At 43.5% G+C, this 14433-nt stretch overlaps 1 protein-coding gene across 2 annotated transcripts in view; it reads left to right on the top strand.

Annotated features, from left to right (window-relative positions):
• LOC122489153 (cytidine monophosphate-N-acetylneuraminic acid hydroxylase) overlaps nucleotides 1–14433 on the top strand; it is a 104366-nt gene that overhangs the window by 34525 nt on the left and 55408 nt on the right. The window contains exons 1-2 of one of the 2 annotated variants that reach the window (XM_043590683.1): nucleotides 11444–11851; nucleotides 12068–12271. In XM_043590683.1, the coding sequence (XP_043446618.1) occupies nucleotides 11844–11851; nucleotides 12068–12271 (212 nt within the window). In that variant the 5' untranslated portion in view covers nucleotides 11444–11843. Of the gene's footprint in view, nucleotides 1–11443; nucleotides 11852–12067; nucleotides 12272–14433 lie in introns of those variants that run through there. The other variant, XM_043590682.1, reaches the window with a different exon arrangement.

Below are 14433 nucleotides of genomic sequence, written 5' to 3' on the forward strand. Positions count from 1 at the left end.
CTATAATATTCTTGGAATGTCTTTGTCTGGTTTTGATATTAGTGTAATGGTGGCCTCATAGAATGAATTAGGAAGTATTCCCTCTGCTTCTACATTCTGGGTGAGATTGTAGAGAATTGGCATAATTTTTTCCTTAAATGTTTGGTAGATTTCACCAGTAAACTCAGCCAAACCTAATGCTTTTTTGTTTTGGAAGGTTATTTGTTGTTGACTCAATCTATTCAATAGACATCAGCTTATGCAGATTGTCTGTTTCTTCTTGTGTGAGTTTTGGCAAGTTGTTTTTCAAGGAATTGGTCTATTTCATCTAGCTTATCAAATTTGTGAGCACAGAACAATTCATAGTAATCCTTTATTTTCCTTTAAATGTCCACAGGATCTGTAGTGTTGTCCCCTTTTCCATTTCTGATAGAAGTAATTTGTGTTTTATCTCTTTTCTTAGTTAACCTGGCTAAAAACTTATTGACTTGATTCATCTACTCAAAGAAGCAGCTTTTGGTGCACCTGGTGGCTCAGTCAGTTAAGCGTCTGGCTTCAGTTCAGGTCATGACCTCACCATTTGTGAGTTTGAGTCCCATGTCAGGCTCTGTGCTGACAGCTCAGAGCCTGAAGCCTGCTTCAGATTCTGTGTCTCCCTCTATCTCTGTTCCTTCTCCTTCCCCTTTCTTTTTTCTTGCCTAATTGCTGTGGCTAGGACTTCCAATACTATGTTGAATAAAAGTTGCAAAAGTGGGAATACTTGTCTTTTTTCTGATATTAAAGGAAAATCAGTCAAATTTTTACCATGAATATGATGCTAGCTATGATTTGTCATATATGGCCTTCATTCTGTTGACGTACATTGTTTCTATACCCATTTTATTGAGAATTTTTATCATAAATGGATATTGAATTTGTCAAACGCTTTTTCTGCTCCTACTGAAATGATCATATGATTTTTATCCTTTGTCTTGTTAGTATTGTATATCACATTGATTGATTTATGGATATTGAACCACTCTTATGTCATTGGAATAAATCCCACTTGACCATGGTGTAGGATCCTTTTAATTTGTTGTTGACTTTGGTTCGCTATTATTTTGTTGAAGATTTTTGCATGTCTTCTCATCAGGGATATTGGCCTATAATTTTCTTTTTTTGTAGTGTCTTTAGTTTATTTTTTTTTAATTTTTTTTTTCAACGTTTATTTATTTTTGGGACAGAGAGAGACAGAGCATGAACGGGGGAGGGGCAGAGAGAGAGGGAGACACAGAATCGGAAACAGGCTCCAGGCTCTGAGCCATCAGCCCAGAGCCTGACGCGGGGCTCGAACTCACAGAGCGCGAGATCGTGACCTGGCTGAAGTCGGACGCTTAACCGACTGCGCCACCCAGGCGCCCCAAGTGTCTTTAGTTTAGATATCAGGGTAATGCTGGTCTTGTGGAATGACTTTGGAAGCATTCTCTCCTCTTCAATTTTTTGGAATAGTTTGAAAAGTGTAGGTGTTAACTCCTTTTTAAATGTTGGGTAGAATTCACAGTCTTGTCCTGACTTTTGTTTGTTGGGTTTTTTTTTTTTATTACTGATTAAATTTCATTACTAGTAATCAATCTTTTCAGATTTTCTATTTCTTCCTGATTCAGTCTTGGAAGGTTGTATGTATTTATCCATTTCTTCTAGGTTGTCTTAATTTATTGTCAAATTGGTTTCCATACAACACCCAGTGCTCATCCCAACAAGTGCCCTCCTCAATGCCCATCACCCATTTTCCCCTCTCTCCCCTTTCCCTCATCTCCCCCCACATCAACTCTCAGTTTGTTCTCTGAATTTAAGAGTCTCTTGTGGTTTTCCACCCTCCCTCTCTGTTTGTAACCCTTTTTTCCCCTTTCCCTTCCCCCATGGTCTTCTGTTAAGCTTCTCAAGATCCACATATGACTGAAAACATATGGTACCTGTCTTTCTCTGACTGACTTATTTCACTTAGCATAATACCCTCCAGTTCCATCCACATAGCTGCAAATGACAGGATTTCATTCTTTCTCATTGCCAAGTAGTATCCCATTGTATATATAAATCCATTTGTATATATATATCCACTTGTTAATTGATGGACAGTTAGTTTCTTTCCATAATTTGGCTATTGTTGAAAGCACTGTTAGAAACATTGGAGTACACGTGCCTCTATGTATAAGCACTCCTGTATCCTTTGTATAAATTCCTAGCAGTGCTATTGCTGGGTCATAGGGTAGTTCTATTTTTAATTTCTTGAGGAACCTCCACACTGTTTTCCAGAGCAGCTGCACAAGTTTGCATTCCCACCAATAGCGCAAGAGGGTTCCTGTTTCTCCACATCCTCACCAGCATCTATAGTCTCTTGATTTGTTCATTTTAGCCACTCTGACTGGCGTGAGGTGGTTTCTCATTGTGGCTTTGATTTGTATTTCCCTGATGATGAGTGATGTTGAGCATTGTTTCGTGTGTCTGTTGGCCATCTGGATGTCTTCTTTGGAAAAAGGTCTATTCATGTCTTCTGCCCGTTTCTTCACTGGATTATTTGTTTTTTGGGTGTGGAGTTTGGTGAATTCTTTATAGATTTTGGATACTAGCCCTTATCAGATATGTCATTTCCAAATATCTTTTCCCATTCCATCGGTTGCCTTTTAGTTTTGTTGATTGTTTCCTTTGCAGGGCAGAAGATTTTTATCTTCTGCACTGCAGAATGAGGCCCCAATAGCTCATTTTTGCTTTTAATTCTCTTGCCTTTGGAGATGTGTCAAGTAAGAAATTGCTGCAGCTGAGGTCAAACAGGTTGTTGCCTGTTTTCTCCTCTAGGGTTTTGATGGTTTCCTGTCTCATATTCAGGTCTTTCATCCATTTTGAGTTTACTTTTGTGTATGGTGTAAGAAAGTGGTCTAGTCTAGGTTGTCTAATTTAATGGCATACAATTGTTTGGAGTAGTCTCTTATGATCCTTTGTATTTCTGTGGTATCCGTTGTAACTTCTCTCTTTTATTTTGATTTTATTTGGGCTTCCTCCCTTTTTTTCTTGATGAATGTGGCTAAAGATTTATCAATTCTGTTGATCTTTTCAAAGAACTAGCTCTTAGTTTCATTGATCTTTTCTTTCTTTCTTTCTTTCTTTCTTTCTTTCTTTCTTTCTTTCTTTCTTTCTTTCCTGTTTCATTTATTTCCATTGTGATCTTTATTCTTTCCTTGTACTAACTTTAGGCTTTCCTCTTTTTTTAGTTCCTTTATTTCCTGTGAACTTTCATTGTTTATTTGTTACCTTCCTTGTTTCTTGAGGTGGGCCTGAATCACTATAACTTCTCTTTTGGAACTGCTTTTGCTGAATCATACAGATTTTGGAACATTGTGTTTTCATTTTAATTCGTTTCAAGGTACTTTCATTTCTTCTTTGATTTCTTAATTGACTAATCAGTTGTTTAGTTTCCAAGTGTCTGTGTTTTCTTCCAGTTTTCTTCTTGTAATTGATTTCTAGTTTCATACTGTTGTGGTCAGAAAAGATGCCTGCTATGATTTCGGTCTTCTTAAATTTATTGAGGCTTGTTTTGTGGCTTAACATGTGACCTATCCTGGAGAATGTTCCATGTGCACTTGAGAAGAATGTGTATTTTCTGTTTTCGGATAGAATATTCTGTATATATCTCTTAAGCACCTCTAGTCTAAAGTGTCATTTAAGGGGCACCTGCGTGGCACAGTCTTTATGCATCCAGCTCTTAATTTCAACTCAGGTCATGATCTCATGGTTCGTGAGTTCGAGCCAAGTGTCAGGCTCCACACTGACAGTGTAGAGCCTGCTTGGGATTCTCTCTTTCCCTCTCTCTCTGCCCTTCCCCCACTCACACATATGCTCTCTCTCATGCTCCCTCTCTCTCCCTGACTCAAAATAAATAAGTAAACTTAAAAAAGATAAAATGTCATTTAAAGCCAATGTTTTCTCATTAATTTTGTACTTGGATGATCTATCCATTGACGTAAGGTGGGATGTTAAAGTCCCCTACCATTGTATTACTGTCAGTTTCTCCCTTTGTGTCTGTTAACATTTGCTTTATATATTTAGGTTCTTCTATGTTGGGTGCATAGATATTTAGAAGTGTCAATACTTCTTGTTTAACTGGTCCCTTTATCATTACATAATGCCCTTCTTCATCTCCTGGTACAGCCTTTGTTTTAAAGTCTGTTTTGAGTGAAAGCCTAAGAACCCAGCTGTTCAGAAAAGATTTTCACACTGGTATTTCTGGCTAGTGATATCTTCTTCCACTTACCTGCTGAAGCACATTTATCTATTTCTTTCTGGCAAAACCAACAAAAATTTTAGCTGGAGTCTGCCTAATATTACCATAGCACCTCAACATCAAGGGCAGGGATTCTGATTTCTGAATTATTAGTTGACCTACCACATTAAGACAAATTAGCAAATAAGCAATAACGTGCTAACCTGACTGTGCATCAAGATACTCTGCAGCTTATGGAAAAGTATTTTTAAAATGTAACTAGTGGAGACAAATCATATGACAGTGGCTTTCAGAGGAGACTGTCTGAAGCTGTACCTGACTTTACAGCTGACAGAACATCACAGCCCAGAAAGCCATGCATGGAGATTTATCCTGAGGGAGAAAGGGGTTCATCTTGGCAGATGACCTAAAGCAGTTCCTGTGTGAAACATTACCAAGTGTTGAAGGGCTCTATGCTCTTGTTGGGTCAGATAGAGATGCAGTGCCTGTTACTAAAGTGGCCAGTGACGGGGCGCCTGGGGGCTCAGTCGGTTGGGCATCCGACTTCAGCTCAGGTCGTGATCTCGCAGTTCATGGGTTCGAGCGTCGCATTGGGCTCTGTGCTGACAGATCGGAGCCTGGAGCCTGCCTCGGATTCTGTGTGTGTGTGTGTGTGTGTGTGTGTGTGTGTGTGTGTGTGTATGTGTATGTGTATGTGTGTGTCTCTCTCTGCGCCTCCTCTGCTCACATGTGTTCTCTCTCTCTCTGTCTCTCAAAAATAAACAAACATTAAAAAAAATTTTAAGTGGCCAGTGACCGTGCTCTGGAGCATGCTTTCAGACCTGGCTTCTTAACTACTTTTTCCTTTGCAAACAGAGGAAGAGAGAAAACTTGGACTTTCAAAAAAGCAAAACTGTCTCTGTTACTATAACACCTACCAAGTGGTTCGATACAATCGTTTACCTTTGGGGGTGAGTTTCATAGCCAGCAGCAATGCCAATCAATACAGGAGTAATTATTAGACTAGAAAAGAAACTTACTCCATTATTTGAGGAATTGAGACAAGTTGTGGAAGTTTCTTTATCTGGCAGTGGCTTTGATTTACATCTTATTTTCATTATAACAGATACAATATCAATCCAGCAACCTTTAGACCACAGCAAATACTTGTGTCCATGTACTCAAGAAAGGGCCCCTTTCTCTACCTTACGCTAAAGAAAGAGCCTATAGATGTAGTTTATGGACAGATTGTTATCTTTTCTTGTGTAGGGTCTTTTCGTATTTAGTGAGATCTGGGGATGCCACAGACGCGGTTCAGTAAGTACATCCCAGTTCCCGTGGACTTGGTCTAGTCACCAAGTACATACGAGATTCTATTCAGTGGGTCAGAATCAAAATGGTACCTTGCTCCACTTGTACCAGTAAATGCTCCCTGTTACATGCCCAGGCCTGCAGAATGAAGCAGACCCTTTTTATTGTGAATAATAATGAGAACATATTTTTTTTAGGTTTTCTTTCTTTGCTTTGAGTGTGAGGAAGATAGAATGGCTCAGTAAAAGCAGTAAAATCAGTCCCGTCACTAACTTTTGTCTGTATACGTTCTGTTGCGGCACAGATGAATATTGCTAATGGGTTTGATTCTTCTCAGAGTGCTGCTCTTTAATGGCAATGAAAGTGCTGGCTGATGGCTTTGTTCTCCCCTCTGCTTTCTGTAAGCAATCAGTGTTTTAATGTTTGTGTGTTCTTCATGAAATTTAGAAGTGATTCATTATTGAATTCTGTTTCCACTATTGATGTGTGTGGAAACACGGTAGTGCAGCCATTTCTTTTCATACGTGAGTATAAATAAAACAGAATTGTTTTAAGTAAAAAAATAATAAAATGTAATAGGCAGAAAATTACACTGTGCTTAATGACTGATTTTTATTTTTAAACCGTTAGTCCCTTAAGGTCACATCTGTCAAGTGTGTGTTCACATATTTACTTAAGTCAATGATTGCTTTATTTTAACCACCTTTTATTATTGTTATTATTATTCTTTATTTATTTTTGAGGGAGAGAGAGACAGAGTGCAAGCAGGGGAGGGGCAGACAGAGAGGAAGACACAGAATCCGAAGCAGGCTCCAGGCTCCGAGCTGTCAACACAGAGCCCAACGCGGAGCTCGAACCCACAGACCGTGAAATTATGACCTGAGCCGAATGATGACGCTTAACCGACTGAGCCACCCAGGCGACCCTATTATAATTATATTTATTTTTTTAAGTTTATTATTTATTTTGAGCGAGAAAGCATGAGTGGGGCGGGGCAGAGAAAGAGGAGAGAATCTCAAGCAGGCTCTGTGCTGTCAGTGAAGAGCCTGTCACGGGGCTCGATCTCACAAATCGTGAGATCACGACCTGAGCCAAAATCAAGACTCAGATGCTTAACGGACTGAGCCACCCAGGCACCCCATCTTTTATTATTAGCTAGCTTTAGTGGTTTGTCCTATGTGCACTTTTCTTTTTGCTCTAAATATGCCATTGGACTTGTGTGTCTGTGTGTGTGCGTGTGCGTGTGTGTGTGTGACGAGTTTGCAAAATTCACCATGACTTGAAGTGCAATGACAGATCTAGATGTTCATTTATCATGCTGTGTGACTTTTCCCAAAGGATCTGTACTTTATTTCCTTACACCAGCTTGAAACCTGTTGTTTTAAATCTTTGGATCACTATGTCCTGATCATGTTTACATAGTGTACTTACTCATGGACCAGGAGAGCACCTTCAGTTTTGGACGACTACTCTAATGACGTTCTTAGGAAAAATGGAAGGTGCCAGGGGTAATAATGGCCAGTCAATAATCATACCGTGGACTTCAAAAACTATAGCTGTCGATGGATTTGCTATGTAATCACGTGTAGAACTTTGTATGGGTGTCTTCAACCCTTTCTCTTCCACTAGCAACCCGAATAACACCTGACCTTTTGGTTGGCTAGAGTAAGTGGCCGGCTACCTTTCTTTCTTGCTGTGGTGTGATTGGCTGAACAGTCTTTTATTAAAAGTTGAAATGTAGATTGAAATCACATGAAAAATCACCTTTGGTTATAAACCTCCAACATTTTGATCCTCCATCCATGTTTTTGTCACATGCGCCGTAAAAAGCACCTCGCGATGCCAAAATTGTACAGTACTTATGTTCCCAAGTAGCGTCCTCATCTTCTGGGTAGAAATTACATTGTGCTAGGAATATGCAGAAAAATGGACCTCAGGAGTGGATTTACCGCTCATCTGTTAAGTCTTTAACTACAGTTTTAACAAGCATGACATTGCTAAGTATACGACATGTACATCATTTCAAAAAATACTGCCATGACTATCTTTATGCATATTTTAGCTTCAAATTTTGAATCATCTTTTCTTTCTTTCCTTTCCCCTTCTTCTCATTTTGCTTCATTTTCATTATTGATATTAAACAGCGTTATCTTTGCAAACATATATCGAAGGTTGTTCTGGAGCATTTATTGCCTTTCTGGAAACGTTCGTAAGAAATGTTCTTTAAATGGGAACCCTCTTGCACTCTTGGTGGGGATGCAAACTGGAGAACAGTATGGAGGTTCGTCAAAAACTAAAAATGGAATTACCCTACAATCCAGCAATTGCCTACTAGGTATTTACCTAAAGGATACAGAAATACAGATTCAAAGCGGGTACATGCTCCCCAATGCTTATAGCAGCGCTATCAACAATAGCTCAACTATGGAGAGAACCCAAATCTCCATCGACTGATAAATGGACAAAGAAGATATAGATATAGATATAGATATAGATATAGATATAGATATAGATACATACACACATATCTCCATACATACACACACACACTGAAATATTACTCGGCAATGAAAAAGAATGAAATCTTGCCATTTGCGATGACATGGTTGGAGCTAGAATGTACCATGCTAAGTGAAATAAGTCAGTCAGAGAAAGACGAATACCATATGATTTCTTCACTCATGTGGAATTTAAGAAACAAAACAGATGAACATATGGGAAGTGGGGGGCAGTTTTGTTCTAACAGACATTTAGGTTAATTGTAAAGATAAGGAATGCATTATGGGTCAAAATCAAATATTCCTGTCACATCTATTTTGTTCCTGGCTTACTGGCTTTATTTTCAAAATTGAAGTTTGTAGTTTCCTCTTATTGGCATTCTTGCATATACTGTTCATTCAATAAATGAGTTATGACTTTCAAAAATAGTCTATTATGTCTTATATAAATATTGCCACCCCTACTTTCTTTTCTTTCTCATTTTCATGGAATATCTTTTTTCTGTGCTTTTACTTTCAGTCTGTGTGTGTCTAAAATCTGAAATGAACCTTTTGTAGGCAGCATATAGGTGGGGGTTTTTTGTTTGTTTGTTTGTTTTTTTGAGAGAGAGCTCATAGGGGAGAGAGGCAGAGAGAGAGAGAGAGAGAGAGAGAGACCAAGAGAGAATCTTATAGCAACAATGTGGAGCTCAATCCCATGACCCTGGGATCATGACCTGAGCAGAAACCAAGAGTCAGAGGCTCAGCCAACTGAGCCACCCAGGAGCCCCAGGATGGTCTTGTTTTTTTAATCCGTTCAGCCACACTCTGAACTGTATTTTGACTGGGGCATTTAATCCATTTACATTTAAGTATCGATACGTATGTATTTATTGCCATTTTGTTCATTGTTTTCTGGCTGTTTTGTAGTTCTTCTGTATTTCTCCTTCTCTTGCTCTCTTCCCATGTGATTTCATGACTTTATTTAGTGTTATACTTGGATTCCTCTCTTACTACCTTTCGTGTATCTATTTTTAGGTTTTTGGTTTGTGGTTACCATGAGGTTTGTGTATGGTAACCCATGTATGTAGCCGTCTATTTTTAGTTTCTTATACTCCTTGTTTTTTTATGTTGAGGTTCTCGCTGTGTTCCCCCGTTCTTCTCCCAAGTTTTGTAAGCACATTTATGACCATTACTTTGAATTCTTTGTTGGGTAGGTTGTCTATCTCCATTTTGTTTGGTTCTTACTCAGAAGTTCTGTCTTACTCTTTTGTTGGGAGCACAATCCTCTGTCTCATTTTGCCTGACTCTCTCTGTTGGTCTCTATGTATGAGGTAGTCCAGCTTTGGCTCCCACTTTTGCGGGCATGGCTTTAAGTAGGCGATGTCCTGTGGGGCCCATGCGTGCAGTGTCTGCTGACAGCAGAGACCGGGGCTTTAGTGGCACCCCAGTGTGGGCTGCTCACGCTCCCCTGTTGTTGGAGGGTCGTGACTTGTCTGGGTGTGCCTGTGGCTGGCTGTGAACCTGGCCAGGACTGCGGCTGGTGGGAAGGGCTGGTTTCCAGCCCAGCGGATTGCCAGGCCCAGGGAGGGTTGCTGTGGGTGTGCTGGTGGGTGGTGCTGTTGTACTGTTGGCTCGAGGTCTGCCAAGGTGCAGGGCCGCGTGGTCCCCTCAGCACGGTGTCACCAGTCCAGAGGGAGGATTGCAGAACGGAACCCGCCAGGGATGGGGTCAGCATGGCAGAATGAGAGCAAAAACTGCTGCTGTGTCTGTCGGTCCCCAGCGAGAGGCCCAGCTGCCTCCCGCGTCTCTGGCAGGTGCTCCAAGGTTACTAAGCGGGTGTCCTTCACCTGTGGCACGTGCACTTTTAAATCGGACGTGAGCCCTTTCAGAGTGTTCCCTTCCCTACAGTTTTGTCGTTGTCCTGGACGTATTGCCCGTGAGTGTTTAAAGCCAGGCGTTCAGGGGGCTCATGTCTCCTGTGCAGGATCGGGACAGTGCCAATCTGGAGCTTGAATCTCTTACTCCTCAGGGAAGCTCCCAAACCTGAGCCACACCAGATCTCCGCCTCTTTCGCCTCATCTCAGTGCCGGCGGAGGCTCTGTCCTCCCAGTCTCCAGGCCCCCTTCGGAGGGAATTCTTCCATATACAGGTGCGGATTTGTTGTGTCCACGGGAGGAGGTGAGCTCCGGACATGCGTCTGCCACCACCTCCAACCATCACGTGTTTTCTTTCGCCTTCTGTGCCACCGTGACCTCGAACAGAACTGATAAACACAGACGTAGCTGGTTCAGCCTGCTTTACACGGTGCACGGAAAGCCTTCGAATCCAACACAGAACTTTGGCTAAGTGAGTCATTCAATCAAGTAAAACAACAGATTTCGAGGGGTTCTCTCTCTCTCTTTTTTTTTTTTTTTTTTACTTTTAGGCCAATTATTCTGGGAACTGTGGCTGTGTTTACTGGGCTTGGTGTCAGATATTGGGACTCCTAAGAACAAAGTTGAAAGAAATGCATGAGGCATAGAATGGATTCCATTCTATCAAATACATTTAAAAAACAGTTTGGGAAATATTGAAATCTGTTGCGCACAGAATTACTAGCCATTTGGGACAGAAGTGACGGCCGGAACCTTCTTGGAGGAAGAGAATTATACTGGATTAGACTCAATTACGGAGCTCTGCCTCGTCAGCTCAGACTTGAAGTAGCTTTCCTTTCTTGTCACTATCTTGGTGTGATTTTTAAAATGATTTTTGGCTCTTAAAAACTGAGAGCAAACTGAGGGTTGATGGGGGGAGGGTGGGTGATGGGTATTGAGGAGGGCACCTGTTGGGATGAGCACTGGGTGTTGTATAGAAACCACTTTGACAATAAATTTCATATTTAAAAAAATAAAATGATTTTTATTTCCCATTTTAAGAAATTTTCAGGACTTCTAAACTGAAAGTGAAAATGCCACAAATGTAGTTGAGCTACACCCATTCTAAGTCAACACATGGAGAGAATTTTGACCACGTTGGCTTTGGAAGGGGATGTAAAATTGAGCGACCTGCACCCAGATTGCAATCCAGATTGCAAATCCACGCAATGTGTGCCAAATGATGTCTTGAAACGTCTCTTGGCAAAAATTGTAACCCGTTATGCTTCAGAGTTGTATCATAAAGACTGTTTCTTTAGCAACTGGGGTCTAAAAAGTGTAACCTCTGTGGTTTCCTTAAAATAATACGCAAGAGCAACTGTTTCCTTTGCTGCTGGAGTGTTATTTATATATATATATTCGTACAAATTATTCAGACGGAGGTTCTGTGGGAAAGTTAACTCACGAAGTAGCTAGCTGGTAGAGATACACCGCGTGACAGGCCGTGTGCTCAGCGACGGGGAGGGAGAATGTTTGGAAAAGCGTCCATATGTAAATAAACGGGGCACTGTGCCGGGTGTAAGGTTCTCCTGTTCTACAGAATGGTAGTGCGTATTAGCACGCGTAGGCTTGTCCCGGGGGTGGCTTTGGAGGCTTGACCCAGGCTGGGGTAGGACGACTGGGTTATATTTGAACCTGGAGGGTGGTAAACATGACTAGTGGTGAAAGTTGAACCGTGCTTGTGAACAAAAGGATCAGATCTAAACTCAGAAGTGTGCAGGTGGGAGCGGGCAGGGTGGGCACCTGGAGCCCAATAGGATCCTGCGTCTGAAGCAAAACAGCAGAGGAAGTGGTGCAACGGAATCAGTAGTGAACCGCGTGCATATGCATCCTCCGTCTCATACTTCGTGGGAGCAAACGAGCAACCGAAGCTGAACGAGCAACCACCGTCCTTTCAGAATTCCCAGGGAGAGGCAGCTGCGGACCATGGGCAGGCAAGTGACAGGGGCATTGGGTCTGGAGGAACCCGAGACCAACACTGAGCAAGCAGAGCGTGCATTTCCAGGGGAGCAGCCAAGCCTGGGTCCTGCGAGGGAGGGGCTTGAGCCTATCGCGGTGGAAAGAGGCTTTGAGCCGCCAGTTTCAAAAGATGCTCTCCTAAGTCTTAACGTTATTAACCTTTCCTCCCCCAAATGTCTGCCTTTCCGTAGCATTGAACAGACGACGGAGGTCTTGTTGTGTCTGTCACCCGGAGAAGCTGCTGACCTGAAGGAAGGAATCAATTTCTTGAGAAACAAGAAGACCGGCAAAGATTTCATTCTGTACAAGAATAAGAATCGCGTGAGGGCGTGCAAGAACATGTGCAAGCATCAAGGAGGCCTGTTCATAAAAGACATCGAAGATTTAGACGGAAGGTACCGAGGGTTCTGTGCCTTCTCACGGGTGGCCCCTCTCCCGGTGAGACTTGGGCAGGGAGGGGTGCGCTCACTGAGAAACTTTGAACAACTCCGTCAACAGATTACGTCCCCGAGTAAATTCATAATCTTCGTGTGTGCTCACTTAGGCCATCTCTCCGATCTCGAGAGTTTATGATCTCTACTTAGGTTTCCTCTCTCTCGGGGGAACTCTCCGACTCCTCTGCGGCTTGGCAAAAGCTTCCAGTCCTTGTGCGAGGGAGTGTTTGGGCGCGTGTTTGCCTGGAAGTGGGTGTGTTGGTCGGTGGGCTTTTCCAGACCCCGCCTGAGAGCGGACAGAATCCCCCTTCACTCCCCGCCAGGCTCCTTGTAACTAATAAACAAAAAAGATGGCGTCCCAGCTCTCCCTGCCTGGAACTGTGACTCTTCTGGGCCCTTCCCAGAAGAACTCACGCTGGTGTTCCCGGCCCCACGATGAAAGCTTCACCTTAAACTTGGGCCTCCCAGACACAGGAGCGGTGCCAGAAGAGGGTGGTTTTGTTTTGTTTCCTGTGGCTGCCGGAGAGCTAACAGCTGTGCCTGGTGGAGCCAGGGGGAGTTCTGGGCGGGGGCAAAGTGTTATCAGCCAGCTTCTCGACTCCAGCAGTGCCTGAGAGACCCGCCTTCAAGCTCTGCTCCAGCCCAACCTGCCCTGTGTGGTTTTAGTCGTCCCCATAGCGGGCGTTCTGCTCCCACCGTGCTGTCGGTCCTCTTTATCAGGTCATTTGTGACCAGCGTGCTCAGAGGGAGCTGGGCGGCTGTTGAGAAGCTCCCTCGGTGACCGGGTGGAAGACCACCGCCAGGGGTGGGACTAGGATGTTCTCGCGCTTGCAGATGCGTTTGCTCGTGAACGGTTAGTTTCAGGGCCCAGCCTACATACTATTAGAATTTTACATCTTAGAAAGACCACTGTCGGACCTGTGGCTTGATGGGCTCCTCCGATAAAGTCGCTAGCTTGGGAAAATGAAAATACAGGGCACCCCCTTAAATTTGCCTTGCGGATAAACAACGAGTACATTTTTAGTACAAACACGTCCGTGTACTGCACGGAACGTACTTTCACGGACAGCTGTGCCCTGGAGAACCTCTTGATAATTTGCCGACAGCCCAATCTTGACTCCCTGCCCTTTGCCCAAGGGGTGCAGTTAGGAGGCCCTGAGACAGGGGTGGTCCTGTCCCGAGTGGACTTTTGACAGCGCTCACGGCTGTCCGGGTCCTCTGATGGTTCGGAGACTTGCTTGTCTTCTCTTCGGGTCTCTGCTGATCCCTTTCACACGGTGCCCACCTAACCAGGCGTTGAGGGAAGTGTTGCGGCTTGGTGGTTGAGGGCCGAGTCTTTCCCGTGGCCCGATTCAGAAGCCCCACCGCTTAGCAGCTCAGTGACCTGGACCAGTTTCTTAGCCCGTCTGGGCCTCCGTTCTCCCCTCCCAGTTCTGCCCCTGTCCTGTCGACGGGTCTCCTCCACACGGGGAGCCAAAATCTCTCACCGTTACTCCCAGACGCAGCTCCCCGAGCATTTCTTTGCTGAAACCGAATCCCCGGAGTTAACTTCTGCACTGCCCTCCCTCACCCTCCTCTCCCCATCTGGCCGCCCCGTTCAGGTTCTCCTCCAGCCATTCCCCCCCGAAGACTCTCTTTCTTCCAGGATCCGGTCAAGAACGATGAGCTGCCTCTCCTCCCCTCCCCACTGCAGCCATTTTCTCTTCTTCAGCCACAACCCAGGTCAGCAACTCCTTGAAGCTGTGCTTCTCGGATCTCACGTCCAACGGTTTCTCACAATCTCTCCTGCATGTGAAGCTGTTGTTGCCTTCTGCCCGCCCACCTCCGCGTGAGGATTTATGTTCCTTCTCCGATGGCCCAGGATGCTGAGGAGCTAATCTGGAACGTTTTCTCTTAGTTTTCAGAGAGCTGTTGTTGGCTACTTGCTGATGATTAAAGGAGATGGCACAAAAGAGTCCTCTGTAAACCAAAGTGTGGAGCATGCTTTATGCCTTCTTCATAGAAAAGAATATTTTATTTTTATTATTATTTTTTTAATATTTTTTTTCAACGTTTATTTATTTTTGGGACAGAGAGAGACAGAGCATGAATGGGGGAGGGGCAGAGAGAGAGGGAGACACAGA

This window comes from Prionailurus bengalensis, chromosome B2 (genome assembly GCF_016509475.1).
Source record: "Prionailurus bengalensis isolate Pbe53 chromosome B2, Fcat_Pben_1.1_paternal_pri, whole genome shotgun sequence".
Classification (NCBI taxonomy): Eukaryota; Metazoa; Chordata; class Mammalia; order Carnivora; family Felidae; genus Prionailurus; species Prionailurus bengalensis.